This window comes from Dama dama, chromosome 18 (assembly GCF_033118175.1).
Source record: "Dama dama isolate Ldn47 chromosome 18, ASM3311817v1, whole genome shotgun sequence".
Classification (NCBI taxonomy): domain Eukaryota; kingdom Metazoa; phylum Chordata; class Mammalia; order Artiodactyla; family Cervidae; genus Dama; species Dama dama.
Genome location: NC_083698.1, coordinates 23787579 through 23815430, shown reverse-complemented (window position 1 = coordinate 23815430; position 27852 = coordinate 23787579). Strand labels below are relative to the sequence as shown.

Genomic DNA, 27852 nt, shown 5'->3' with positions numbered 1-27852 from the left:
AACGAAGCACACAGAGAAACGAAGCCTAGAAATGAACGGGCTGTGTGTTCACAGAAATAAAAACACCACACGGTACGTGCTAGTAGGTTTGCTCTGAAGACAAAGAATGGAAATCACAAGATCAAGTAGCTATCTTACGAAGTTCTAAAAAAAAAAAAAGATTTTTCTATATTCAGATGCAAGTTTAAATATTTCCTCTTCAGCAGTCGTTCTAGCAAAACCAATGTGGCAGCACAAAAGGAGAAAAGGAAAGAAAAAAGAAAGAAAGAAACCATAAAAACACACATCAGCATCAAAGGTCAACACAAGGTCAAAGGTGAGAGGTCAAGCATCAGAGAAGCTCGAGAGGCAGGGATTCTAGAGGTCACCTGAACTCCCTGGCCTGTATATTCTCTTCCTCCATCTTCAAAGCCAGCTGTGCTGTAATCTTCAAATTTCTCAGACTGCAACAAACTTGCTTCTCTAAATATATCACACTCTTTGAGTATAAGCCACCTATATCCCTCTTATACGGACCTCTGTGATTACATAGGGCTCCCCCAAGTAATCTAGAATAATCACTCCATCTCAAGCTGCTTAATTTAATCACATCTTCAAAGCCTCTTTTGTTATATAAGGTCACATAGTCACAGGTTCTAAGGATGAGGATGTGCACCTTGATGAGAGAGGAGTATCAGCCAACCACAGAAGGTTCTGGGAACCTGGGCAACTGAGTTACACACAGAGCTGAATCCTTCCTGCTACACATAATTTAAAATATTGAAAAAAGACTTCACATTTTATTTAAATATATAGCTGACTGCTGAGAAACTATGGGAATTTTCCACAGGCCAGAAAGGAAAGGAGAACTGAAAATCAGAGTAGCAAGCATACAACTGGCACAATGGGGCCAATGAGAAAGTGGAAAGAAATTCCCAGATCAGAACATCACTAAAGGGGAAGGACTTGGGTTTTAAACCAGGCAGACATGAGAAGTGGAACTAAGACCCATGTTTGTCTAGACCTCCAGAGCACTGTATTTTTAGTATAAAAGGTCACAGAAAAATCACACCACCACCCTCAGGAAGACAGTAAAGATTTTTGAACCTCTTCAAAATCTGCAAGAAACAGAAACTCCAAGCCTATCATGCCCACGTTTGGAGGCTAAATGTACATTATCCAGGAACGCAGGAATCTTCAAGCCCAGCCATTCACATGAAAGCTGATCACCGGCAGTGATGGCATTTAGAAGAGGAAAGTCAAGGAAGCAAAATTCAAAATGACTCAGGAGGGACACTTTTGAATCTCAGTCCTCACACCATTCCCAAAGAAAAAATAAAAAATTTGTTGTCAATCAAAATTCACAAAACATGTAAGAAAAAAAATCTACCACAAGAGATGCAACAGACACAGCAAAAGACAAAGAATTAGAGCTCCAAAGAACTTGGGGTAATAGGACCAACTGAATGAGATTAAAATTCAAACATTTAAACTACCTAAATAAATAAAAGAAGGAATAAAAACAATATGGGAAAAACAAAACTCTATTTAAAAATGCAGACTTAAAAAAGAGCCAGACAGAGCAAATCTAAAGAAAGCAGAAAGAAGTGAAACTACCATAGGAAGGATAAGTAAAACTTCATTAAAAAAGAAAAAACTGACATGCCTTCAACAAATTTTTTTTTTCATTTATTTTTATTAGTTGGAGGTTAATTACTTTACAATATTGTAGTGGTTTTTGTCATGCACTGACATGAATCAGCCATGGATTTACATGTATTCCCCATCCCGATCCCCCCTCCCACCTCCCTCTCTACCCGATCCCTCTGGGTTTGTTTTTTAAGAAAAAGAACAAGAGTAAGTTCCTCCAAATTTCCTTACCTGAAAAGAAAAGTTATCAGAAAACCAAAGTAAAAATCATACTCAGTGGAAAAACCTGAGAAACATTTCTTTCAAAATTCAGGAGTAAGACAAGGGTGGTGCCAGCCATCTCCACTTCTCTTGAGCACCGGGGTAGAGGTCTTAGATAACTATGTTTAAGAGTGAACATGGCACAAAGATGAAGGATAAACACAGCTATGGTTATTCAAATTAATGGGAATATCTATACAGGAAACCCAAAAGACTGTAAATACTATTAAAATTAGTAAGAACCAGAAAAGCTGCTAGAAATAGGATCACTATCACAAAAATCAACAACACGCTGATGCACCCCCAAATCTTTTAATGACTTTCTTTAAATGCAATTTGTAATACGTTCCCAAAATATAAGGTACATACAAACAAACAGGGAAACCTAGGGTGTTGCAATTCACAGGGGTCGTGAAGAGTCGGACACAATTGGTGACTGAAGAAGAACAACAACAACATAAACAAATCTAAATAGAAGTATTAAAAGATGTTCATGGAGAAAACTGTGAAATGAGTTGATGAACATGAAAAAGACCCAAATTAAATGAAGAGATGTATGTTCACAGTTGGCAACACTCATTATAATAAAGCACCAATTCACCTATTTAGTCTACAAATTTCATCTATTTCTAGTCAAAGTCTCACTGGATTTTAGATCATTTATACCATGATCCATCAAGTTACAGGGAAGAATAAATGTCATCAAAGAGCTAGGAACATTTTTAAGACTAAGGACAAAGGCTGTGGCTGCTGCATTTTTTCTCAGCCCAGCTACAGTATCACTAGCACAGTGCATAAGAAAAGCTTCTAATGGCAAACCAATCTTTGTCAATGGCTACATTTAACTGTCCCAAATTTTACCTTTGTTATTGCTTTTACCATGCTCTGCAAAACCTGAGCTTGACTCTACAGTTTTTGGATCTATTTTAATCAGTAAATTTAAATATACAAACAAAACTAAAAGGACTAAAGAAGTTAAAAATAATCCAAACAAATATCAGAATTTATTATAATAGTTTGGTAATTAAAATCAAGTAATTAAACAAACAACAATGCAGACTTGAAGAGATATGGAATTCTAAATCAATATGGAAATAGTAGTCTTTAATTAACAGCTTTTTCACAATTACTTTCCCATTTTGAAAAATAATAGTAGGAATCCCTACCTCACACCATAGCTTTAAAGCCTATATCTAAAAAGCAAAACTTAAACTTTGGCAGGGAGAAAGTACAGAATAGTGTTTTGCCTTTGGAGTTAAAGAAAACTTCTTAAACAAGACTGCCCAAAAGCACATATAATACAAATATGGCATTTACTATATACAAGAAGTATTCAAAATGTTTTACATTTACTAACTAGTGGGCTTCCCTCATGGCTCAGATGGTAAAGAATCTGCCTGGAATGCAGGAGACCTGAGTTCAATCCCCGGGTTGGGAAGCTCTCCTGGAGAAAGGAATGGCAACCCACTCCAGTATTCTTGCCTGGAGAATCCCATGGACAGGAGCCTGGTGGGCCATAGCCCATGTCATTGCAAAGAGTCAGACACGAGTGAGTGACTAACACAGACATCCACAATCTTCACAACACTAAGAGGGATGTAGTACTACTGCTCCCTTTTCCAGGTGGGGAAAGTTGTGCACAGAGATGTTAAGAAAGTAGCCCAAGGTTACACAGCAAGGAAGACACAAAAGTGGGATATGAATCCTTGTTCTTACCTACCAAACTAGAAATCACATTAAAACTGCAAATTCTATAGGATAAAAAAACAGACAAATGTAGGATATGCCTAGGACTAGAGGATATTTATAGCACACACACATATATTAAAGAACACCTACAAATCAATTTAAAAAAAAAAACAATAAGCACATTGAAAAGTGGTCAAAGGTAATAAGAGACAGTTCACTGAAGAAGAATCCAAAAGGCCAATCAACAAATGAAAGGTAGTAAGTACTTTTGGTGAGGGCTGGGAAAGGGAATGGAGAGTGGGCCTTTAACTGTACTATAGCTTTTAGCCTCTTAAAAAGAAAGAGGGAATTCCTTGGTGGTTCAGTGGTTAAGACTTCTTTTTCCAATGCAGCGAGTACAGGTTTCATCCTTGGTGGTCAGGGAGCTCAGCTTGCACATGCCTCATAGCCAAAAACCCAAAACATAAAGTGGAAGCAATATTGTAACAAATTCAAAGAAGAATTTAAAAAGGAGAAAGAGACAGAGCCAAATACTAACTTTGTTAAATCAGTCTGTTGGGCTCAGGAGAGTATACCATATTATTTTCTGTGCATATGAAACATTTCCTAATTAAAAGTAGCTTGAAGATGTAACAGCCCCCTTCTTACTGGAACACTAAAACTAAATTCTTCTGCTTTGCTTTCTTCTGTAAGTTGGTCCAACTTGCCTCATCCAGACTTCATTCACACTATTCCCCAAACACAGCTACTTATATCAAGATAGTCTCATTTATCTTAAATATTTCACATCAATTCCCATCTGTGCATCTCCAGGTACTGTCCACATCCTCCCCTACAATGTGCTGCCATTTAGGAAAAAGGAAGCCTTGCAAGTGAAGGTGGTACAGAAGTGAAGGCAGCAGGCAGCCCTTTGCTGAATCTTTACTTGTCTATCACACTTGGGTAGACACACATGTGAAACTTGATACCACCTATCATTTCCCTTAGGTACCCATATCCTAAAGGCACACGCGTGCACCCACACACACACACACACACAAATATACATTCTCATTTGTAACATGGAAGAGCACTTAGATTTAACTATCCAATCTAAAACACATCTGTCATTTATTACTACAAAGATGAAACTGTCCAAATATAAACTTATTTAAGTGACTCAATTTTCTGATAAATCCCCAAAATATGGTTTTTTTAATTAAAAAATTGAGAACAACATAAATGTTTTCTTGTGTGTGCGACTGTAGCCTCCAACACATTATAGCAAAAATCCCTCAAGTCCTCATAATTAATCGTTTAAATTAGAAATAACACATAAAATTTATGATATGCATCTAATTAGATTTGATTACCAGTGTATCTAACTTTCACTAAGAAGGAGCCTTTTAAAGATAATAAGGAAACAATTTATTTCTGCGTAGTAGTAATTGCATGTTACGGTTGGTTTGTAATTTTGAAGAGAATGGGATTATGTAAAAGTCTACCAAATGAGTGATATAAAAATTATTGATTCCCATAAAACTACTTCTAAATGTATAATTAAAAAGCCTATTTGTCACTAGAACCTGGTAGACAAAGAAACTGCAAGAATTTTTTGTTTAATAGTAACAACAGTTTCCTTATGAGATCAATTGTAATAGAAAGTAAATTTAGACCTATGACAAATAGTTTCCTTCCTTTGGGAGACAGAAGGCTGATAAAAACAAATTACGGATCTGTTAACTTGTTGACAGTGATTTTTTTTTATGAGCAGGAAGCGCCAACCTTTCCTGTTTTCTCTTTAAAACAAAGAAAAGTGAATATACAAGGAAAGCTTTTAAGAGAGTAAAAAAGCTAAAATGGCAGGCCACACCAAGGCAAGATTATAAAAGTGTCTACAACTGGCATTGCTTTCCAAAGCAAATGCTTAAAAAAGGAGGTCGTGGCAAAACTTCTAGTGCACAAATGGATAGATTTTGATGAAGGAGGGAGTCAGTGGCAGTTATCTGGCCAGTGACCTTAACCAAGTCTGTTCATTTTACAGGCGAATAATCCGAGTAGCAAAATGACAAGCTCGGTGACAGAGGCAGAACTGGGGCAAACTTCCCATTTGATGCAATATTTTTATCCCGGTAGGACTATATCACAGTGCCTACCGGACATATAAAGAGGCACTATGACATAGTGCCTATATCATAGGTCATCACAGCAATATAGGTCATTTTTAACACTGAGATATAACAGCAAAGACAATATTATAATGCATAAGAAATTGTAGGTCTTGCTTCATAGCCAGATTGATATGGGTTTGATTAGCATGTCCTTAACTTACTCCCTAGCAGAGCTGGTTGCACAGTTATAAACCAATAGTAAGGTCCTCACTCATACCGCTTTGCTATTAGTTAACTACCAAATCCTGGCTTACTAATTTTGTGCTTATTTTTCTTTTACCCAACCTGGAGAATTTGTCACATGTGCTGACATTCATATACAAGTTCACAGCGCACTGCCTGGAGTAGGGGAGCAAAAAATTCTACCCAGGATAAAGAGTCCTCATCTCAGATCATTCTAGCAAATAAAATTGCTTAAAACTAATACACATGCATTCGTGCACTTTTTTGGATCAATAACAAACAGCGCCACTCCAGAAGAAAGGAAAAAAATGTCGTGCAAAATGTTCTTTATCATCTAGTTTAAGTAGGTGCTGAGGCATTAAACCACTGAAACTGTTAGTCACCCAGCCGTGTCCGACTCCTTGCAATACCATGGACCATGGCCCACTAGGCTCCTCTGTCTATGGGATTCTCCAGGCAAGAACACTGGAGTGGGTTGCCATTTCCTTCTAGAGTAAGCCTTTCAAATGATGACGAAGTTGCTAGAGCATTCTAGAATTTAAGAAGATTCAGGCAAACTCCTGCTCAGAGGACAAAGGATCTCTGTAGGGGACACATGGGGCTTTTACAACCAGCACATACATTTCTTATAAAACTCTTAATCCTCGTATCTCACTGGTCCTCTCCAGCCAGTGCTAGTAGCAGTCACGGTTACCCATCCTCCTGCTCACAGTAGTTGGTCCACGGATTGGGCCCAGAAACCAACATGGTTAACTAGTATGTCCCATATGATAATACAGGGATACTGAAAGAGAAAAGTAAGGACAATTAAAATTGATTCTGCCAATGGCTTGTCTTGTACATGGAAAGTTCTGGCCTCAAAAAAGAATCTATGCAGAGGCGCAAGCTGGGCTGAGAAGTGGACAGAAGGGGCAAGAGTTCTGACCTTTTTTGAGCCCCTTGATCCAGCCATACTTGATGATCTAATCACTGAATTTCCCAATTATATCCTTTTAGGAGTTTGTACTATCCTGCAAACACATTAAGTTCATTTACAACTTATAGAGAATTCAGCCTAATACAAGCTTCATCTTGCAAGTGTTTATTATAACTTTTTAATACTTGTAAACTTGCAGTGACTGTCTACATTCCCTACTGTGACCACCTTCCCAACCTAAACTAACTCTAAATCCTTCACTTTGTCAAGGCTTTTAAAAAAAATATGAATATTCCCTACACTTGATCTTAGCCAAAAGGCCGAGAAGCGATTGTGAGTACTCCCTTTAAGCCTAAAAGACCTCTCTGAAACTGGTTCCTCTTGGGACCAAACAAGAAGGGAATCAGTGAGCCAAAGAAATGTCCTAGGCCATCTTCCTCCCGCTCACACACTCCCCAGGCCTGAACTCCAGCCTCAATTTTACTGCTGAGCAGGTCAGTGGTTGCCTGTAAATTGGGACCAAAGGTTATGCAACAGAAAAGAGGGATTACAAAGGAGGATAAGGAAATTTGGGGGGCTATGTGCAAAGTCTTGAATGTGATGAAGGGTTGACAGGTCATGTGTGTGTCACAACTTTATCTCATTTATACTTGAAATACATGCAGCTTATTGTATTCCGTTAATACCTCAACAGAACTGTTCTCTCTCACACATACAGCTTTATAAGGAAAAGCATTTTACAGCATCATCCTTTTTCCAGCATGGAACAAAACCTTATACCAAAAGTTGCAAATGTAATTGGGTGACAAGGAAGAAGGTCACACCCCAAGGATGGTAGGGCAGAATGACAGAGGAAGACTGGGACATTGATAACATGCTTACACTGTACACTGGCTCTAGACTACCTACTTCTAGACGTCTTGCTACATGAAGACAATAAAGCTTAATTATTATATGAAGCAGAGTAGCTGGGTTTCTGTTACCTGCCTCTGGACTCTACTCCTAAGAGTAGATAAGCCAATGAGATCAGGTCATTCCCATGCTAACTATTTTTTGTTTCTAATCTCAAAATAAAGTCCAAATCCCAGGCTAACTGAGGGCTTCCTCAGTGGCTCAGAAATAGAGAATCTGTCTGCAATGCAGGAGACACAGGAGATGAGGGTTCAATTCCTGCGTTGAGAAGAACCCCTGGAAGCAGACATGGCAACCCACTGCAGTATTCTTGCCTGGAGAATCCCATGGACAGAGAAGCCTGGCGGGCTACAGTCCACGGGGTCACAAGAGTCAGACAGAGCACCTGAGCACACACACCCAGACTGACAAATACAAGGGTGTGAAGGGTCTGGATGTCTACAGGTAATTCATTAGCCACTACTCCCCACCTCCAGCCATACTTTGCATTCTTCTAATGAGTCCTCTCCACTTTGAGGGCCATACAGACATAGCACATGGTGACCTGATACTCCTAGCACCTGGCTAAGCGCCTGGTACAGAAGAGGTACTCAAAATATTCTGCTGTCCTAAAGAGCTCACGAGCTCGCTTATTATGTGCTAGAGATGCTTACTGCCAAATCTAATCAACAGTTGGGAGGAAGAAATCTAGCTTAATGATCTTCCAGATTATTATTCTCTATATAATCTATAAAAGAGTTTCACTCTTTCATCAAATACCCACCACACTGTAGAAACAAGATGCAAAGAGAGACCTGAATCATTTCTAGACCCCCTACATTTTTTTAAGCATCCAAATTCTATCAGGATAAGTGAATTACTCTGAGGATGAAAGAGGAATGTAGGACCTTTGAAAAAACTGGATGCAACTCTGTAGCTCAATTATTCAAAAATGTTCTGTCAGCACTAGAGCAAGAGAGAAGTCGAGATGATAGTGGACGGTAAGAAACTTAAAGTGGTAATAAGATTTAAAGGGGCTATACCACCAAAATGTAACGTGGCATCCACAGATAAATGAAAACTAAGGCCCCAGAAACCCTCCCTCTCCACGCTTCAATAGTCAGAATGAGGGATTACACTTGACACTGAACTCTCCCTCTGAACTTCTGCCTAATGTGGGCAACTGAAGAACAATTTTGTGATGACTGAGCATGTATTTCTCTGATGCCAAACATCTGGACACAGATTTGAAAATTCTATAAATAGTCTGGATATTGCATAATACTTAGCTAAATCTTAAGCATTTTGCAATATCCAGACATTTAGTGCTAAAGCCAGGACCTCAATTCTTTGTTTCATTTTCATTCCTCAAATGACACAACGAAGGCTGACGTGCCTTTTGTCACGTTTTTCTTCTCTATGTTCTCCTTGGTGCCAAGCAGACTGCTTTACACTTACACGGCACAAAACGGATAGCATATATGTTATCTGCTGGGAAGAAATTACATAAAGAGATTCAAAAGTAAGGGATCCTGACTTGCCATCTTCCAAAGATAACTGGTTTAAAGTAGCTCTCACAGCCACCAACAGTTTCCCCCACAACCTACATCCTCCTTCTTCAGTACGGTTCTGGGAGACAAAAAGCAGAGTTATGGGCAAAACAGCCCTGCACTGACTCCTCCATTCAATACACCAGATGCCAACCATATGCCAAGGCGGTGCTGTGCATTCAGCAAGGCAGAAGTAATTGGGACATGGTCCTTATTTTTGAGGGGCATACAGTCTTAACATGAATTGGCTTTTTTCAATGACTTCTTCATTGATCAACTTAAGAATCATGTCTGGAAAAAAAAAAGAATCATGTCTGAGCAGCATCGGACACAGACGCTCAACTCTGGCTCTTTAAAACAACGTGCACTTGGCTTCTAAGACACCTGCCTCGACCAGGTTTTCCTCCTACCTAACCAACCATTCCTTCTCAGACTCCTCTGCTGGCTGCTCAGCTCCCAAAACTGTCACTGTAACAGAGTCCTTGGTTCAATTCATGGATCACTACCCTTCTCTACCTCGCCTCCCTAACTGGCTGATTTCATCCAGAAGCAATGCTAAATACTACTCTCTACAATGATGACTTGCTGAGTTTAAACCTCCAGCTATTCCTCTCCCCTGAACTCCATCATTATTAGTCTACCTGCTATCTGACATCTCTACCCGGGTATCTGACTGGCATCATATCCGATATTGAACCCCTTACTTGCCTTCCAAAGCCTGTCCAACTGCAGTCTCCCCATTCCTGTTAATAGCAGATTCAGCCAGTCAGTTGCTCGACTGGCCTCTCTCTCACCCCAAGCTCATCCATCAGGAAATTATATTGGCACCACCTTCAAAATCTGACTCTCTCTCTTACTTCCATTGCTATCTTATGAGTCCAAACCTTCATCATCTTTGCTTAAATTACTGCAATAGCCTCACATGTGGTCTCACGGTTTCCACATTTGTCATCTATAATCTGTTCTCGATTCAGGAGCCAGACAAACTTTTAAATGAAAACCAGGCCCGAAGCCACCAATGGCTCCCCATTTCCCTTGGTGTAAAAGCTCAAATCCTTCAATCTGGGTCCAGAAGCTCTCTGACTCAGCTTTCACCACTCTACCCCCGCCTTGCTCGCTCTGTCCCAGCCCTAGTAGACTCCTCTGTCCCTTGCATACATGAGAAATATTCCTTCAGGATCTTTTCAAAGTCATTCCTTCAACCAACTTTTTCCAGATGTCTGGTCATCTCCTTCAAGTTTCTATTCCACTGGTGTCTTCCAGAGAAGGCCAATTCTGACCACCATATATAAAAATATGCCTTCATCCTCCTCTACCCACCACACTCGCCCCCAAATTCGTGCTTCATCCTTCTTACTCTATTTTTCTCCATAGCACTTGTTTTGTTTTTTTTAACCTTCTTTTCCCAGCTGGCACTTGTGGTAAAGAACCCACTGCCAATGCAGGAGACATAAGAGATGAGGGTTTGATCCCTGGGCCAGGAAGATCCCCTGGAGGAGGACATGGCAACCCACTCCAGTGTTCTTGCCTGGAGAATCCCATGGACAGAGGAGCCTGGTGGGCTACAGTCCAGGGGTTCTCAAAGAGTCAGACATGACTGAGCAACTAACACTTTGACTTTGATGATGTCTAACATTTACTTCTTTGCTTATCATCTATCTTCCCCTTCAAATGTAAGATCCATGAAGGTAGGACAGTTTGGTTTGTTTTGCTCACTGTTGCCAATGCTCAATTAATATTATTGGAATAGATAAAAGAAAAATTATTTGGCTTTATCTAATAATACTTTATATTAGATTAATAATATACTGTATTAGACTAATAATATAATGAGCCCTAGACAACTATGACTATAACATAATTTCACAGGAAGTTGATTTGTTCAGGGGAAAGGTGACAAGAAAAACCTCAGACATATAGATTTTGACCAACAATGGGAGAAGAAGAAAACAGTATTTCAAGAAACAGATTCTGCAGTAGACTGATAAAAGTAATTCATATTTATTATTTTTAACCCAATGCTAATTTTCACGTCTTAAAATATTTGCTTGTCTTCTAAATTTGATTTTGATCAAATTGCCATGTTTATGCAAGTTTTCATTCGGTATGCTTTACCTCTGGTGAAAAGGGAGAAGCCAGTTCTGCAAATTCAATTCAAGAAGTTATTTAGAGTATAAGCTCTCTGTTAAAAGAAAACAATGTCAGGAACTGAAGGATGCAATATAGAGAACACCATGATCTCTGCCAACTACAGCTGGGGAAAAAACAAACACAAATTATCCACAGTATGGAGCATTAGTGTGGTTCAACAGAAAGGACAAAGTAAAATAAAATCTTACAACACTTAACTCTCAGCCCTCACTGTCATTTAGAATTAGCTAGAAAGCTTTAAAACAGGGTTTTCTAACCAAAAAAATGACATGCCTCCTCCCTCGCTCTGAATCCTGATTAAATTAGTCTGGGGTAGCACTCAAGTGTTACAGCTCCCAAGTGAAAAGTTAAGGAAACAGTTCCTTCAGACTAAAGAAACAGGAGGCTTTCGGTAACTTTACAAAGACAGAGCAAGGTATGCCAGGTCAAGAGCAGAGGATCAGCAACGACAGGCAACAGAGGACGAAATGTCTGGGAAAACCTCTGTGGCCAAAATACATGAAGAGACGCACATGGTGAACGATGCTGAACAACATGCTAAGGAATTTGGGTTTATTCTCTAAGAGTTTTCATCCATTATTACAAGTAGGTTTGGATTATTCATTGTTCAGTGACAAGAAAATATGGAGGATCAATTCAGATGAAACAGGGCATGAAGGAAGGCGAACTAACCCTAGCCTGTCTTCACCAGTAATTCAAATGTGTTTGAGGTGATGATGGCCCACTTTTAAACTACCTAAAACTGCATGAAAATTAAACCACTGAGATGTTCAAAACTCACTTTTCAAAAGTAGGCCGAAATACAACTATTCCCTAAATAAATTTTCTTTCTTTGTAAAAAGCCTCTTAATTACCTTGTTAAACTTGGTGAAAGAAAATAACCTCATTTCAAGTGAGAAAGGACATAAATGGCAACTTTTGGTCCTCTATTTTAAAATCAAAAGTTGGGAAATTTCACAGACATATTTGGCACAAAGGCCAATTATAAATACCAGCTCAACAGCATCATGTGAAAATTCCAGGTTCTGTAAATAGTGAATCATTTTAAATTCAAAATCCAAGTAAATATTCAGCAACCACTTACATATTTTAAATCCACTCAGTAGTTTGAACAAGTGCCGAGAAATAACATAAACCTACCTGCATGTTAAAATATTAAGAATAATTTGAAAAATAACCAGAATTTTGAAAAATAGCAAATACAATAATTTGAAGGCAATTACAGTAAGTAGATTTTTTTCTTTGGATGAAGTACTAGTGTTTTTTCCTTTATTTTAGAGCACAGATTGAAAAAAAATTATACTTTTCTAGTCCCCAATGACCAGAATAGGACTCAAAATAATGTACAGATAAGACATTCCATGTTTATACTCACCATACCTCAGCCATTTTTTTCCTTACAACTGAAGGATTAGTATTACTATTTTGAGGGTAGGAACTCTTGTCTCCCACATCCTCTCATTTTATCCTAAAAACTCCTTGAGGGAAAAATGAAAAATATCATCCACCAGTCTATAAATGAAAAACTCATGGAGACATTTGCCTGAAGTTAAATTCCAAGCAAGCTGTAAAGTTGAAATTCAAACTTAGGTTCTCTTCCTGAATCTAGTTCTTCTCTCCATAGACTGTCCAAATATACGTCTTTTATCTGCTATGTTTTACCTATTTTAAGACAATTTCAATTTCAGAGACACTTAAAATGGAAATAAACATATGTCTTATAATGGATGTGAACAGGTATAATTTTTGACTGCACAGAGGTTTTTTTCCCCAAAGCAACCCAAGGTATTGGGGGAAAAGAAAAATACTGCAAAAAATATCAGTAGAAACAAACTTAGAAAGATTTTAGGAGAACAAATATAGAATAAGAAACAAAACTGAAACTTTTGAAATGACCTTTCTCGTTTAAAGACTACAGGTTATTTTCTGTTCTTACATTCTTAATTAAAACTATTCTTACACACACACACATATTATAACCAGCAGTCCAATTCCTAGAAGTCTTTTCTTCTCTGCTTGAGAAACAGGAGATATAAATCTTCAAAATGTTACATATTTTAAGATAACACTTACCTCATACTTCCTAAAATTCCCCACCAAAAACCTAGGAATAATTTTTAAAAGCTATTTTTCACTTTTTTATCAAAATATTTTCAATCAAAATTATTTTAAAATAAACTATTAAAAATAAAATAGACCATTTTCCTGAAGCAGTTTTCACTTGTATCGATATCCTGAACATTATCAAAAAGACCTGAGTTATCTCCACACTTCCCCAAGTCAATCATACTTTCTCTAACCCACAAGGATCTCTCTTAGTCCTAAATTTTATGGCTCCTAAAGTCAGCCCTTCCTTTACATAGCATTCATGTTCCCACCTCATAAATCCTAACTAGATCTTGTCTTCACTGAGTAGGTAATTGCCTTTGTGTGTGTTTATTATTTCCTACAGTTCTCAGCAGAATACACACAATGGGAAAATGTTTATTGACTGAAGAAAACTCTTGAGATCATACGTAGAGAAGACAGTGAATGAAAAAGAGGCTTCATAAGGCATGCTTATTTCAAAGCCATTCGGCTCACTGCTGTATTCCTAGACAGAAAACAATGCCCAGCACACAGCAGACACTCAATATGTATCTGGTGAGTGAAGAAACATTGCTTCTTCAAATGTAGAAAGTTCTAGAGCAAGTCACTCATATGACACCATGAAGGTACATGAAGAAACCCCTGCCTTTCCTCCTGTATCTATAAACTTGATATTCACTACACTAATGTAAAACTGTTCAGTACAAGCATGTGTGTAGATGCACTTAGTTATATGTAGTAGTCGTAACTTTTGCCACCGCATGGACTATAGCCGGCCAGGCTCCTCTGTAAAAGGGATTTCCCAGGCAAGAATACTGGAGTGGGTTGCCATTCCCTTCTCCAGGGGATCTTCCCATCCCAGGGATCAATCCTGCATCTCTTGTGTCTCCTGCATTGGCAGAAGCCACCTGGGAAGTTCAGTACAAGGGATTCTATTAATTGAAACAACCAAACCATAAACAACAAAAATCAACCACACCTTTGGCTAGTGATCAAAAGTCCATGACAAGTTAAGAGGATGTTCCATCCAACCAATTTAAGGACAGGCTTTTCGGACTGATCACCAGTTCTGTTCTAGTCTCAAAGCAATTAGCAGGCCACCTGCACATGTAAACTGCAATGGACAAGTAAATAGGCTGATTGAGTCCTAAGTTCCTGAAGAAAATACTTCAAGAGTGATGACTCTCAAAACAGGCTGTGGTCTTTACACTTGCCACTTCCACATGCAACGTAGGCTTCAACAACACTCTTAGAAATGATCTCAGACCTAATCCCACAACTTTGAGTTTATTCCAGAAGCAGTAATCCAGGTGGAACTGAAACCTATAAGGGGTCCTCCTCTTTATGTCTTAAAAACAAATGTCTCCCAAGTCTTCAGACTTTACCCTGTCCCCAACCACTTCACATGCCCCATTTTAAAATGATGAGGAGAGACCAGGAAAGATACAGAATCTAAATAATAGCAGGGGTACATTTTCAGCATCTATTTAAGACTTGGTTTAAGGTTAACCTTTCATTTGTTTCCAATTTAAATTGCCGAACTCATCTAAATTTGTTCAGTTTATAAGCAGTAGACATTAATTCAAGAAATATCCTTCCTCTAAAAAGCCTTAGATTTAAAAAGCTAACCATTTGTACAGTCCTGTGAATTCCCAATTAACTATGTTTTACTGCATAGCTATTAAAAAACAACAGAATGCACTTTGAAGGTCAATGCACTTTGAAGGTTGGACAGATACGAAAGTCTTACGGCTTCCATGGTGGCTTAGTTGGTAAAGAATCCACCTGCAATGTGGGAGACCTGGGTTCAATCCCTGGGTTGGGAAGATCCCCTGGAGGAGGGCACAGCAACCCACTCTAGTATTCTTGCCTAGAGAGTCCCCATGGAGACTGGCAGGCTGCGGCCCATGGGGTCGCAAAGAGTCAGACGTGACTGAGAGATGAAGCGCACACACACATAAAAGTCTTAGTATGTTCCTTCAGAATTACCTTTCTCCTTGCTCCCCTGATACCACAGTAGATACAGCTAGAAATGACATATCTGGAAAGCAAGAGAACTAGATTTAATAATAATTTGCCTTTGGAGAAGCATACACACACACACACACACACACACACACACACACACATATATATGGCACATTAATCTATATAGACCCCCTCAATCAGTTAAGTATGTAGCTATTCTACTGTGTGTAAGCAGATATTATAAAGTTAAATATCTGGTGAACAGGTGACTAAATCATGCGGGGGAGGGGGCAGAAGTCAAGAGCATAAAGTGGGGAATGTGAAGTTCTAAGCAGGCCATTCAGGCTAATAAAAGAAAACACCTGGAGAACGGATCAGAATTTATTTACTTAATAAACAATCAAAGTGATAGGCATGCTTCAGGGAACACAAAGATGGATTCTGATCTGAAACTTGACATGGATCTCCAATTACAAGAAGCTGAATCACCAGGTGTTCCAGAATTTTTCCCAAGTTTATCATTAGTGACATGTTGATTAAATTCCTACTAAGACACACACAAACTAGCTGGAAAAACATGCTTTACCCCTTTTATGTTTATTTAACATGTTTGTTTATGTCTTATTGTCAAAGCTTTGCAATCACGTTCACATACACAGGAACAATAATAGGCAAATGACCCAGCTCACTCTCCTATTGGTGACCACAAGGCAGCCTCCCCACTCTGAGGATGTAACCTAAGCTTACACAGATGGCCTAGCTCTCAGCTAATGAAGAGGAGCTGGGTTTGTTTTCAGGGTGGGTGCTGCAAAAAACGCCAGGTGTATTTATAGAAGGGAGCACGACTATGATAGAGACATGACGACAGAAGTCTAAGTTTCTCTCGCCTGGTAAAGAAGCCTGCAGAAAGATCTGGATCCCACAGCCTGGTTTCCACTCCTGACTCTCCAACTACCAACTCTGTAAACTTATTAGTGTCCTTTCTCGTCTATCACCTTACGTATAAAATTTACACAAGGCCCTTTGCCTCGGATGATTGTCAGAAAAAGGAACGAAATCGGGTAGGTAACATCTGGGACGTGGGAGTTAACTCGATAAATGGCAACCTCCTCTCCCATCCTCCTGTTCAACCAGAATTGCCCCTCAAAAATTACAAAGATACAGGGTTAAAACTAAAAAGCCCAAGCTGGTTGGCAGGGAAAGAACAACTTGGGTGGAGGCTCGCTTATTTACCGGAGGCTTTCGCTTAAAATGGAGCTAGGATATTGGTAACGGGGTAGGGGGCGGGAAACACATGGAAAAAGCATCAGGTATGAGCAGAACTACCCCTCTTCCCCTCCCCCCACCATCTCCCCCAAAGACATTCCTTTAAGGACGAAACAAACTTCGGAAGCTGCGGATATCCTGTGAACCTACTCGGTGGCCCCAATGAAAATCACAGGCACACGCAGAGCTGAACACGACGTACACCATCCATAAGCCGCCTTGTCACTTTCTGATCACGCTATTTTTGCAAAGCTGTCCTCAAATCCCAGGCTGCTCTCTCGCCTCCAAATTTGCCCCCAGAGGGTTTTGGGAGCCAAGAGCGAGATGCGGAAGGGATAATGAGGGTGGCAAAGTGGAGAGGTCTGGTCAAATGACTGAAAAACAAGGCGGTGGATGAGGGGGCGGGGTAGAGCAATGGGGCAGGGACACGCGGCCACCGAGCCAGAAAGACGGCGGCTTCACAATGAAAGGAAGAGACTGCGACAGTCGCCGGCTCCTGGTCCCCGGCGGAGACCGATGGCGAGGCCGGGGGCGCGCAGCAGAGCGTGGGAAAATGGGAAGAGGGGGCCGGATGAAGTGGCCACGAAGCACCCGAGCAGGTGCAAAGCCCCCAGGAGAAGAGAAACGGGCTCGGGATACTCACTGTGTAGAGTAGGTTGAGCGCGCACAGGCAGTTCTTGGAACACGCGAAGCCCCCGCAAACCATCTTGAAGCCTGTGGTTCCAACGGCAGGTAAAATCTGGCTCCAGGGGAGCCTCCCGACAGCCTCTTTGTCCTTGCCTTCAGGGCCTAGCCAAGGCGAGGCCGCAGCCGGGCTGCGGGTGTGGAGCCCAAGGATTGGGCTGGGGCTGCAGTGCGCAGCGCGCCCGCGGCGGCTCCAACCCGCTCCGGAACCTGCGGCCGCAGCATTGGGAGCCTGAGCCCGAGCCCCGCCCAGTTCCCCCCGCCTCGCCCCGCCCAGATCCCCCCCTCGCCTCGTCCCGCGCCCTGATTGGCCGCCGGCGGGGAACAAAGGTAGAAATATGCAAATAAATGCGCTCAGCTAGCTGGGATCCAGGAGGGGAGGGGCGGGGCGGCCCCTGGGAGAGGGGGGCAGGGGCGGAGGCCGTGGGGGAGGGTGCGGGAGGCCGGAGCGTGACGGCGACTTCGCCGCGGTTCCTGGGGAGCAGGTGAGGAGAAGAGGGCGGGGCTCCGCGGAGATCCACGCTGGCAGGGAGGAAGATGACAGCACCTCCCGGTTCTTGGCCCCAGGGGGTGACGTGGCACCATTTTGAATGAGATTTTAAAATTAAGCACCTGGCCTTGTTTGAATGAAGGAAGAAAGGAAGGAATGAAGCAATGAATGAAAAAATGTGAACGACTTCAACGAGAAAAATGAAGTGGGGAAAATGAAAGGGAGGAAATAAAAGACTAAAAGGAAAGATGAAATATCTGCTTTTCTTAGAAAATAGATATATGACCCATAATTGTGACTCTTGTCAGGTTAGATGTATCCTACAGGGATTTGCAAAAATGCTAATGAACTTTATGAATACATGTATAAAAAACAGAAAATCAAGAGGTGGGGTTTTTTTTTGTTTTTGTTTTACTTCCAATCCTGCCTTTCAATAAGTTGGGGGGGGGGGTGCAGTGCGGTTTCCTCCACAAATAACTGAAAAATTTTAAATGACAGTCTCCACTTCTGTCAATTCATCATCACTTTGAGCCTCTGCTATGGAAATGCATAATGGATCTTCAAATTCCTCGCATGTAACTTGGAATATTAACAGTATGTCAAACACTTTTTGCACAGTTTCTGGCACTGTAAGTAAGGACTCAATAAATGTCAGCTAGTATTGGTATATCTAACAGTTTTTGAATACCTACTACATTTCAGGCACTAAGGTAAGCAAACAAAGGTTTGGTTATTTCATGGTGCCTTCTACCAGAAAATGATCTTACAGAGAAATAATCAGATATTTATATGAAACCTAAGAGTTCATGCTGAGTAAATGATGTGATAGCAAATGATACTGTTTACATTAAATAAAAGTTGCTGATAAAAAGATAATTTGTCTTCTTGGAATTATCTGCTTCCTCTTCTAACCTCTCTTAACCTCCCCAGACCTCACTTCACCAAGAAAGTCACATTAATTCTTTAGCCCTGGTATTATTCCATATTAACCTTTTGTATATACCCCAAAAGAGTTCCAGCTTTTTTAAAATTTTAATCTGGAAAATGACCCTCAAGCCCAAGTAAAACTTGGTAGCTCAACTTTCCATTTTAGACGCTCATTTAAGAAAAAGAATTAGTGGGGAGATGTATTCTTCCTCTTCTCATTAGTGACAACATTGCTACCACTTGAACATCACTCAACCAACTTTGACAACTCTATGCTTTCTTCGTATTACTCTTTATTGTCTCCCTGTGGGTTCAATCTTTTTTTTTTTTTTTTGTAGGAATGTCCCCTTTCAATCAGGAGTCCAATAGGAAGGAGATGACTCATTTCAATGACTGAGAAGAGTTTAATAAAGAGACTGTTTTGAAAAATATGGACAAGGTTAAAGGAAGCCAAAACAGGATGTTGAAACAGCTCAGAGCTAGCAGGAGCAAGCAGTCACAATTCCCCTTAAGTCTGAGGGGCAATCTAAGGGAGCAGTTACCGAAACCAGGCAAGAGCTGCAAGTGTAGGAGTGCTCTTAGAGCTGTGGCCTTTAAGAGAGAAAACAAAAGACTGCAAATTGGAAAAGAAAACAAGTGAACATGGTGGGATTTCTTAGAATTTGGGTGTAGAAATTTCAGATGATCTCATCCTAACAAGAATGAGCTAGAAAAGCTACAAAATAGTTTAAAAAAGAAAAAAAGAAGAAAACCTACCAGGAAACCAAGCAAATGAACAGATGAAAACAAACAACAACAACAAAAATAAACTCACAGATACAGAGGACTGATTGGTGATTACCAGAGAGGAATGGAGTGGGAAGGTGGGCAAAGAGGGTGACCAGTATTAATTGTACGATGATGGATGGTAATTAGACTTTCAGTAAAGATCACTTTGTAGTGTATATGGTTGTAGAATTATAATGCTATACACCAGAAACATACATAATGTTATATACCAATTTTACCTCGATTAGAAAAAGAAATTCTCATAGAAATGAAGAACCAAAGACATTTAAAGGGAACGAAATCCAGGAAGTAATAAGACATTCTTAGGAAGGAAAAATCCCACAGTGCTTTGAGTCTTGAGTGTAAAGTCACTCAGTCATGTCCGACTCTCTGTGACCCCGTGGACTGTATAGCCACCAGGCTCCCCTGTCGGAGTGGGTCGCCCCTTCCTTCTCCAGGGAAACTTCCCAACCCAGGGATCGAACCTGGGTCTCCCACATTGCATGCAGACACTTTATCATCTGAGCCACCGTGGAAGCCACAGCTTTCACTCTTAGGGACTAGCTATTAGGGGCTTTCCTGGTGACTCAGCCAGTAAAGAATCTGCCTGCAATCAGGAGACTGCCTGCAATGCAGGAAACACGGGTTCCATCCCTGCGTCAGGAAGATCCACTGGAGAAGGAAGTGGCAACCCACTCCAGTATTCTTGCCTGGAGAATCCCATGGACAGAGGAGCCTGGCAGGCTGCAGTCCATGGGATTGTAAGAATTGGACACAACTTAGCGACTAAACCACTACGGAAAGAAGACTGCCACACAGCCTGGATGGGAAGAGAGTCTGAGGGAGAATGGATACATGCACATGTATGGCGGAGTCCCTTCTCTATTCACCTAAAACTATCACAACATTTAAAATCAACTGTTGGTGTGTGTGTGCTCAGTCGTGTCCAACTCTTTGCAACCCTTTGGACTAGAGCCCACCAGGCTCCTCTCTCCATGGGATTTTTCAGGCATGAATACTGGAATGGGTTGCCATTTCCTCCTCCAGGGCATCTTCCCGAACCAAGGATCAAACCTGCATCTCGGGTGTCTCCTGCATTGCAGGCAGACTCTTTGCCCACTGAGCCATCAGGGAAGTAAAATAAGAAGTTTTTTAAAGTTTGTAATAAGAAAGAAGAGTGCCATAGAAAGGGATAAAGAGAAACTAGCTGATTATTTTAAACCATCTTTTAATGTGCACCTGTGGACTAGTGTTATAGTCTATAATTCTAGGGTCCTAAGCCTCAGAGTGAGTGTACAAATATTTGCCAGCTCTAACCCATGGGCCTTCACTTAGTATAAGGATTGGAAGCTCTGTAGTCTGTGATCAGACAAAAGTGCTCCCTCCACAATATCTCAGGATAGACAAACATCCTTGAGTGTGACTGTGGCTAAAAGCTGAGAATAGGACAGGAAAAACAGAGCAATCTGGGTCTTTACCCAATCCAAAGCAGTGGCTGCCAAAGGCTAAGGAATTAGCCCAAGAGGAAAATCTCTTTACCATGGGCTGCAAGAGCCCTCCGGGACTGGGATAGAACAGCAGGAAAGGGAAAGAACTCACAAGGACATGAGTGAAATCCAAGGACATGACTGAAGAATGAAGAATGCTCCACACACACACACACACACACACACAAAAGTAACAGCCAGGTTGTAAGCATGTCTCCTGAGGCTCAGAGTGCTGGTCACTGCACTGTAAAATACAAAGAGATTTGTATGAGGGCTCCTTCGTATAGAAAGAAAACCTTGATTGTAACCTAAAAAATAATCGAAGCCAGTGCTGAAGTGAATCCAACTAAAGCTGTAACAAGTCGTGACCCAGCTCAATGACGGTGTGCACGACTTAGGTGTCCACAGCAGTACCCGGGCAGAATAAAGGATGTACTGTTTTCTGTTGGGAAGTACTACTTGCTTCACTCTCAGTGTTCTTTTATATACACTACCTGACACAAAATAAAAACTATGAAAGATTGAATAATCAAAGAAACATGACTATGGTCAAAAGAAGGAATGGAAGCAAAACCAAAGAAGATCCAGATGTTACAGTTATCAGACAGATCCTCAAAACTCAACCAGGACTGGATTAGATGTGCAAGAGGTTTATTGGGAGAAACATCTGTGAGGGTAAGTGGGAAAGTAACTATAGGCGGCTAGGAGAGTTAAGAGACATCGCTTTGTTGACAGATGACCATATAGTCAAAGCTATGGTTTTTCCAATAGTCATGTACAGATGTGAGAGTTAGACCATAAAGAAGGCTGAGCGCTGAAGAATTGATGCTTTCGAACTGTGGTGCTGGAGAAGACTCTTGAGAGTCCCTTGGACAGCAAGGAGATCAAACCAGTCCATCCTAAAGGAAATCAACCCTGAATATCCATTGGAAGGACTGATGCTGAGGCTGAAGCTCCAATACTTCGACCACCTGATGCAAAGAGGCAACTTTTTGGAAAAGACCTTGATCCTGGGAAAGATTGAGAGCAAGAGGAGAAGGGGGCAACAGTGGACAAGATGGTTGGATGGCATCACTGACTCAATGGACATGAGTTTAAGCAAACTTGGTGAGATAGTGAGAGACAGGGAAGCCTGGCATGCTGCAGTCCATGGGGTCGCAAAGACTCAGCCATGACTGAGCGGCTGAAGAACAACAGCAAAGGATAGTTAAGGGAATGCAAAATAGGTCTCACCTCTAAGGAGGAGAGAGGGAAGGAAGGATAAAGGAGAGGGAGGAAGGAAGAGGGAGGAATGATGGATGAAAGGGAGGGAGGAGGGAAGAAGAAAGGAAGAAAGGAAAGAAGGAAGGTCTTGGACTGCAGTGCAGTTTTTAAAAGCTTTGGCCAGGCTGGCAAGGAGTCTTCAAGCCAAAGCCAAACGTCAGAGGCATCCAGCACACCCTCCTGTAATGGGCCTGCCTCAAGTACTGCCACGGTCACTGGTTGGAGACATCAGCACAAAGGCTCTGAAGGATTTCAGAGGATAGCCTGGGGGCTGGCTCAACTATGCTGCCCACAAGAGGAAGGGTGTTTTCTTGTAATAATTCTGACTATATTTTCCCCTTTTGTCTTAAAAACATTTCTCTGGTCACATCTTGCAATTTTTCAGTCTTCATCATTTTACCATGAAGGAATTCTCCAACTTCATCTGGGTAATCCTTTTTAGGTTTTAACAATCCATATTTTAAAACTCTTTCTTTGTGGCTTTGGTTTTTGTTGTTGCTATTCGGTTGCTAAGTTCTGTCTGACTCTTTTTGCAATCCCATGGACTGTAGCCTGATTTCTGAGGCAAGAATATGGAGTGGGTTGCCATTTCCTCCTCCAGGGGATCTTCCCAATCCAGGGATCAAACTCGTGTCTCCTGTGTCTCCTGCGTTACAGGCAGAAAGATTCTTTACTTGATGAGCCACTGGGATTTGGGTTTAGCTTGACACCATCTTTATTTTTTAAATTCTTGTGTTTTTTTTTTTTTTTCTATCAGTTCAGTCAACATTTCTTTTTTTAATAATTCAACACCAAGACCTGATTTTGTTCAACAAATCCTAAGCAAAATTATTTATAAGCTGTTGCACAGAAATTTCAACTCTTACCAAAAGTCTTCCTAAACTTCTCAGAAATATGAACATAAAATTGCTCATGCACAATTTATAAAAACATCACATAAAACATCAGTAATACAGCAAATTTGATACTGCTTTAACTGCAGTGAAAGTGAAAATCACTCAGTCGTGTCTGACTCTTTGTGACCCCATGGACTATACAGTCCATGGAACTCTCCAGGCCAGAATACCAGAGTGGGTAGCCTATCCCTTCTCCAGGGGATCTTCCCAAGCCAGGAATCAAACTGCAGTCTCCTGCATTGCAGGTGGATTTTTTTACCAGCTGAGCTGTCAGGGAAGCCCTAAACTACAGTACACTTTGCTATACTATATCTCAACCCCAGGATATTTTCCTTAGTCAATAAAATATTAATATATAAATTAAGTGCCAATTTTAAAAATATCTGTCAGTGATTTTACTAGAATTGATCTAGTTAAATTATTTACAATGACAGCTTTTTTATTACAAAAATTTTTGTTCACTCTTTCTTTGATATTCTTGTGTCTCCAGGGGAAATAAAGGAAAGAACTGTAGAAACTTTCTTCTGGAATGATTTGCAGCTTGGATTGAATGAAGCTCAAGATAGGAGTTTCTTGGCCAAGAATGAGACAAAGGAGCTGATCAATAGCTGCCTGTCTCCTTCCAAGTCCATCTCTTGCTCTGTTTTCTCTATTATCCTTTTTGATGTTTAGCCAAACTTTAGCAATTAAATGCAATACATTCATCCTGCCTACAATAATATTCAGACTCCCTTCTGTTTCACAGAATGTTTCACAATTCATGCTAAAGGACCTTAAGTCATAATTCATTATCAGAAAATGTTTTTCTTCTAACTACAAATTAAATTTGAAGTTCTTTTTTTTTTTTTTTTTCTTGCTTTTACTTGCTTCTTTATTTTCCTGTCGATGTGATGCCAAGAGGATGAAAACATATGGCTATATATGATTATCTTGTCATATATCGCACCCCAAAGTCTCAACTCTAAATTTCTGGGACTATTTTGGGTGGCATATTCAGCCATTAATGGGCTGAATCCAGCTTGATGGTCAGACAAATCCAGCTTGACTTCCGATCAGCTGACTTAAAAGAGGTGGGACAGTCAGCTTCAGGGATGGGATAATCTGCTTAACCTTTGCCTCTTTTGTCTCCACATCCTCCCTTCCAATTTTTTTTTATTCACTATGCTAAGAATGTGCCAGGAAGATAACAATTTAGAAGGAACTGATGACATTTATAATGTTCCATCACATCTAAGACAAAACTTTCTGGAAATCTACCCTATTTCAATTCTGAGGCCTGAATGTGTTTCATTTTGAGTAGTATAGATCATTATGTGTTCCATTAATATTTATTTAGTCCAATGGCTACTTAAGTAAATGTGTTATTTTTCATTTGAAAGCTAATAATACTGCCTTAATTAATACAAATACATCAGAATGAATAGGAAAAGGTGCAATTAAAGTGGTCAACCATTTTATAGCTTATTAAATAAGCTATCATTGTGTTTGAGAAAAACAGAAGGAAACCCAGCATTTATAAGAGTAACTATTTTTGACTTGTAAAAAAATATATCTTTCTGACTTCTAAAAGTGAGATCAATACAGTTTAATGCAGCTTCTGGTACACTGGAAATCATCCAAGCTGGAAATATCTCAGGCATCCATCCGTACTAGAAATGGGTGACTAAGTCATGGTATGCCCATTAGTGGAAACCAATCCCAAACCAGAAATGAAAAATATCCAGCTACCTCGACCATATGGATGCGTCCTACCCAACATGGATTTGAGTAAGAGAAACCCAAATGCAAGAAGGCAGATTTTATCATTCCATTTATATAAAACTCAAAAACATAAATTTAATGACAATATTTAGAGATGATTGCATTTAGAGATGACTGGTAAAAATTACAAATAAAATTGAGGGACTGATGGCCATAAAGATCAGGTATTCACGCATTTGGGAGGGTGTGTGTGGAAATAGTGATTGGAAAAAGGTGACAGGGGATTCCTGAGATGCTGACAGTGTTGCTGAATGATCACTTCATAACCTATGAGAGTTGAGAGGGAGGAGAGAAATATTAATAGCCTAAAGTAGCAGTAATCTCATATTTTATATTATGTAAACAATGTTATTCTGGGAAAAAATAGTAAAACCATCTGTGTATTTTTCAAGCTTATTTTCTTGCACAAATTTTTCTTTAAAACGGGAACTGTACATTAGAGAGTGTACTTCATAAGGTGACTTTTGTCATTTTTGTCATTTCAGGGGGGTTTGTATATTAGCTGTTATCACTGCCATAAAATGCCAATGGTGTCTTCATGATTTTTTTTTTGTTTCTTTTTCTTCATGATATTTTTGGCAATCTACCAGGTACAATTTAGGGCAGAGACAATTTTTAGAAATAAAAGCACGTCTCAGTTAAGTCATATCCTGTTTATAAGTTCAAGTACACTGGAACACATTGTTAAGAACTTTCCTAAAACAAAGGAACACGGTAAATTTTTGGAGACTTTAAACATCATTCAGAAAAAAATGTTTCTACTTTTTGGGCCACGCATCTTGCGGGGATCCTAGTTCCTTGACTAGGAATCGAACCTGGGCCACAGCACTAAAATCTCTGAGTCCTAACCACTGGACTGCCGGGGAATTCCTCAGAAAATATTTCTATTCTTCTCTCTCACTTTATTGAAATTGCCCAGTGTGTTGAATTCTAGTTTGGATTTTATTTCTTCTTAGAAGTTTGAAGTTCTTTCTTATTAAATTATTATTATTAAGTTTTATCTTGCAGTGCTGTTAAAAAGTCCAAAGAAATTCTGATTCCTGATACTTCATTTATGACCCTTTGCATTTTTTTGTTCCTCTCTCTGAAAATTTGTAGATCTTCTCTTTGACCTCAGTGTTCTGAAATTGGAGGAACACTTTGAGAAAAAGATTATCACAGTACAAAAAACAAAATTTGGTACAAAATGAAATTGTCTAAAATGGATAAAGAAAACACAATAAATTATACATTTTTAAAAATAAATGATCAGTTCTAAAACCTCACAAAATCCTAAAAAAAAAATAGAACTTTTATTAATCTACTGTCTTATGTAACTATATATTTTCTATTTGGGGGCTATTTTTTAAATTTTATTTTTAATCAGTAAATAATTACTTTACAATATTGTGTTGGTTTCTGCCTTATATAAGCATGAATTAACCATAGGTATACATATGTCCCTTCCCTCTTGAACCTCCTGCCATTGGCTGCTTACTTTTGATCTCTTTTTTTTTTTTATCTTTTTTTTTAATGGTAAGTGTTTTGTAATATATTCCACAGAGAAAATAGAAAAGTTATTCAGTCTTTCTCTAACACAGTTAACTGAAATTTTAATTTTTATTATCAGTAATTTAGATTAACTTTTTTCTACTCTACAACTTATAGTCACAATTCATTAGTGATAATACTATTTAAATTTGAAGAATGTCTGCTACTCATTATCTATTTCTGCATAACATATTACCCCCTACATTTAGCAGCTTAAAAAAATAATCAGTTTAGTATATCTCATAATTTCCTAGGTCAAGAAGTTGAGCAGGACTTGGTTGGCTAATTCTTCTGTTCCACGTAATGTTGACAGGATTATTTGGTGATATTCAGGTGGCAAGCAGGCTGGTCTGGACAGTCTGTTGCCACGTGCTGGACTTCAGGTGAGATGCTCTCTCCCCATGTAGTCTGAGGGACTATTCGTGAAATATCTGTGTGCATTTACTACATGGTGACTTTGTGCTCTAAGAGATGGAGTGGAAGCTTACAGTCCTCTTACAGACAGGCCTCAGAGCTGCCACAGGAACTCTTCTTATACACTGGGCAAAGCAGTAACTTGCCAGGCCACATTCAAGAGGAGAGGAAACAGACCCAACCTCTTGATATGAGTCTAGAAAAGATTTTGTGGGGTGGTCTTTATTATACCACAGTGGTTCTATGGTTGCTGTCTAACAAGCTGCCTCCCCCAAAATAGACTTAAAACAGTAACTCATTGTTATCTCTCATGGTTCTGTAGGTTTTCTGAACTCAGTTTGGCCTTTCTCACTTGAGGTCTCTCATTCTGTTGCAATCAGATGGAGGCTCGAATTGACTGCATATAAAAGATGGCACCTCACCAAATGCCTGGGGCCTCTGTTGGCATGGCTGAAATATGTGGGGGATGCAGGCCTCTCACATGACTAGCTTGAGCTTCCTCACAGCATGGCAATCTCACGGTAATTGGACTTTTTATGCAATGTATTGCTTCCCCAGAGTACGTTTCAAGAGATCCAGGCAGAAGCTGCAAGATTTCTCAGGACTTACCTCAGAACTCACCTACATCACTTTTACCACGTTGGTCAAACCCAAGCAATACAGCCAACCCAGACGTAAGGGTTATACAAGGCCATGAATACCAGCAGGCACAGAGGGTAGCTTTGACGTTAGCAGCCACACCCTAACAAATTTCTTACATATATATGCTCTTCATTTCAAGGTATTTCATAACCTTAAATGCTCTTGAATCGACAACTCAAAAAGTTTGCATTGATAGCTATATAGAGTGAAATATTTTACAAGTTTTATGCAATTCTATCAATATGAAA

At 39.9% G+C, this 27852-nt stretch overlaps 1 protein-coding gene across 2 annotated transcripts in view; it reads right to left on the bottom strand.

Annotated features, from left to right (window-relative positions):
• TSPAN13 (tetraspanin 13) overlaps window positions 1-17666 on the bottom strand; it is a 34356-nt gene extending 16690 nt beyond the window's left edge. The window contains exon 1 of one of the 2 annotated variants that reach the window (XM_061165020.1): window positions 17386-17666. In XM_061165020.1, coding sequence (XP_061021003.1) covers window positions 17386-17448 — 63 coding nt within the window. In that variant the 5' untranslated portion in view covers window positions 17449-17666. Of the gene's footprint in view, window positions 1-15497; window positions 15654-17385 lie in introns of those variants that run through there. The other variant, XM_061165019.1, reaches the window with a different exon arrangement.
• Between the last annotated feature and the right edge of the window lie 10186 nt (window positions 17667-27852).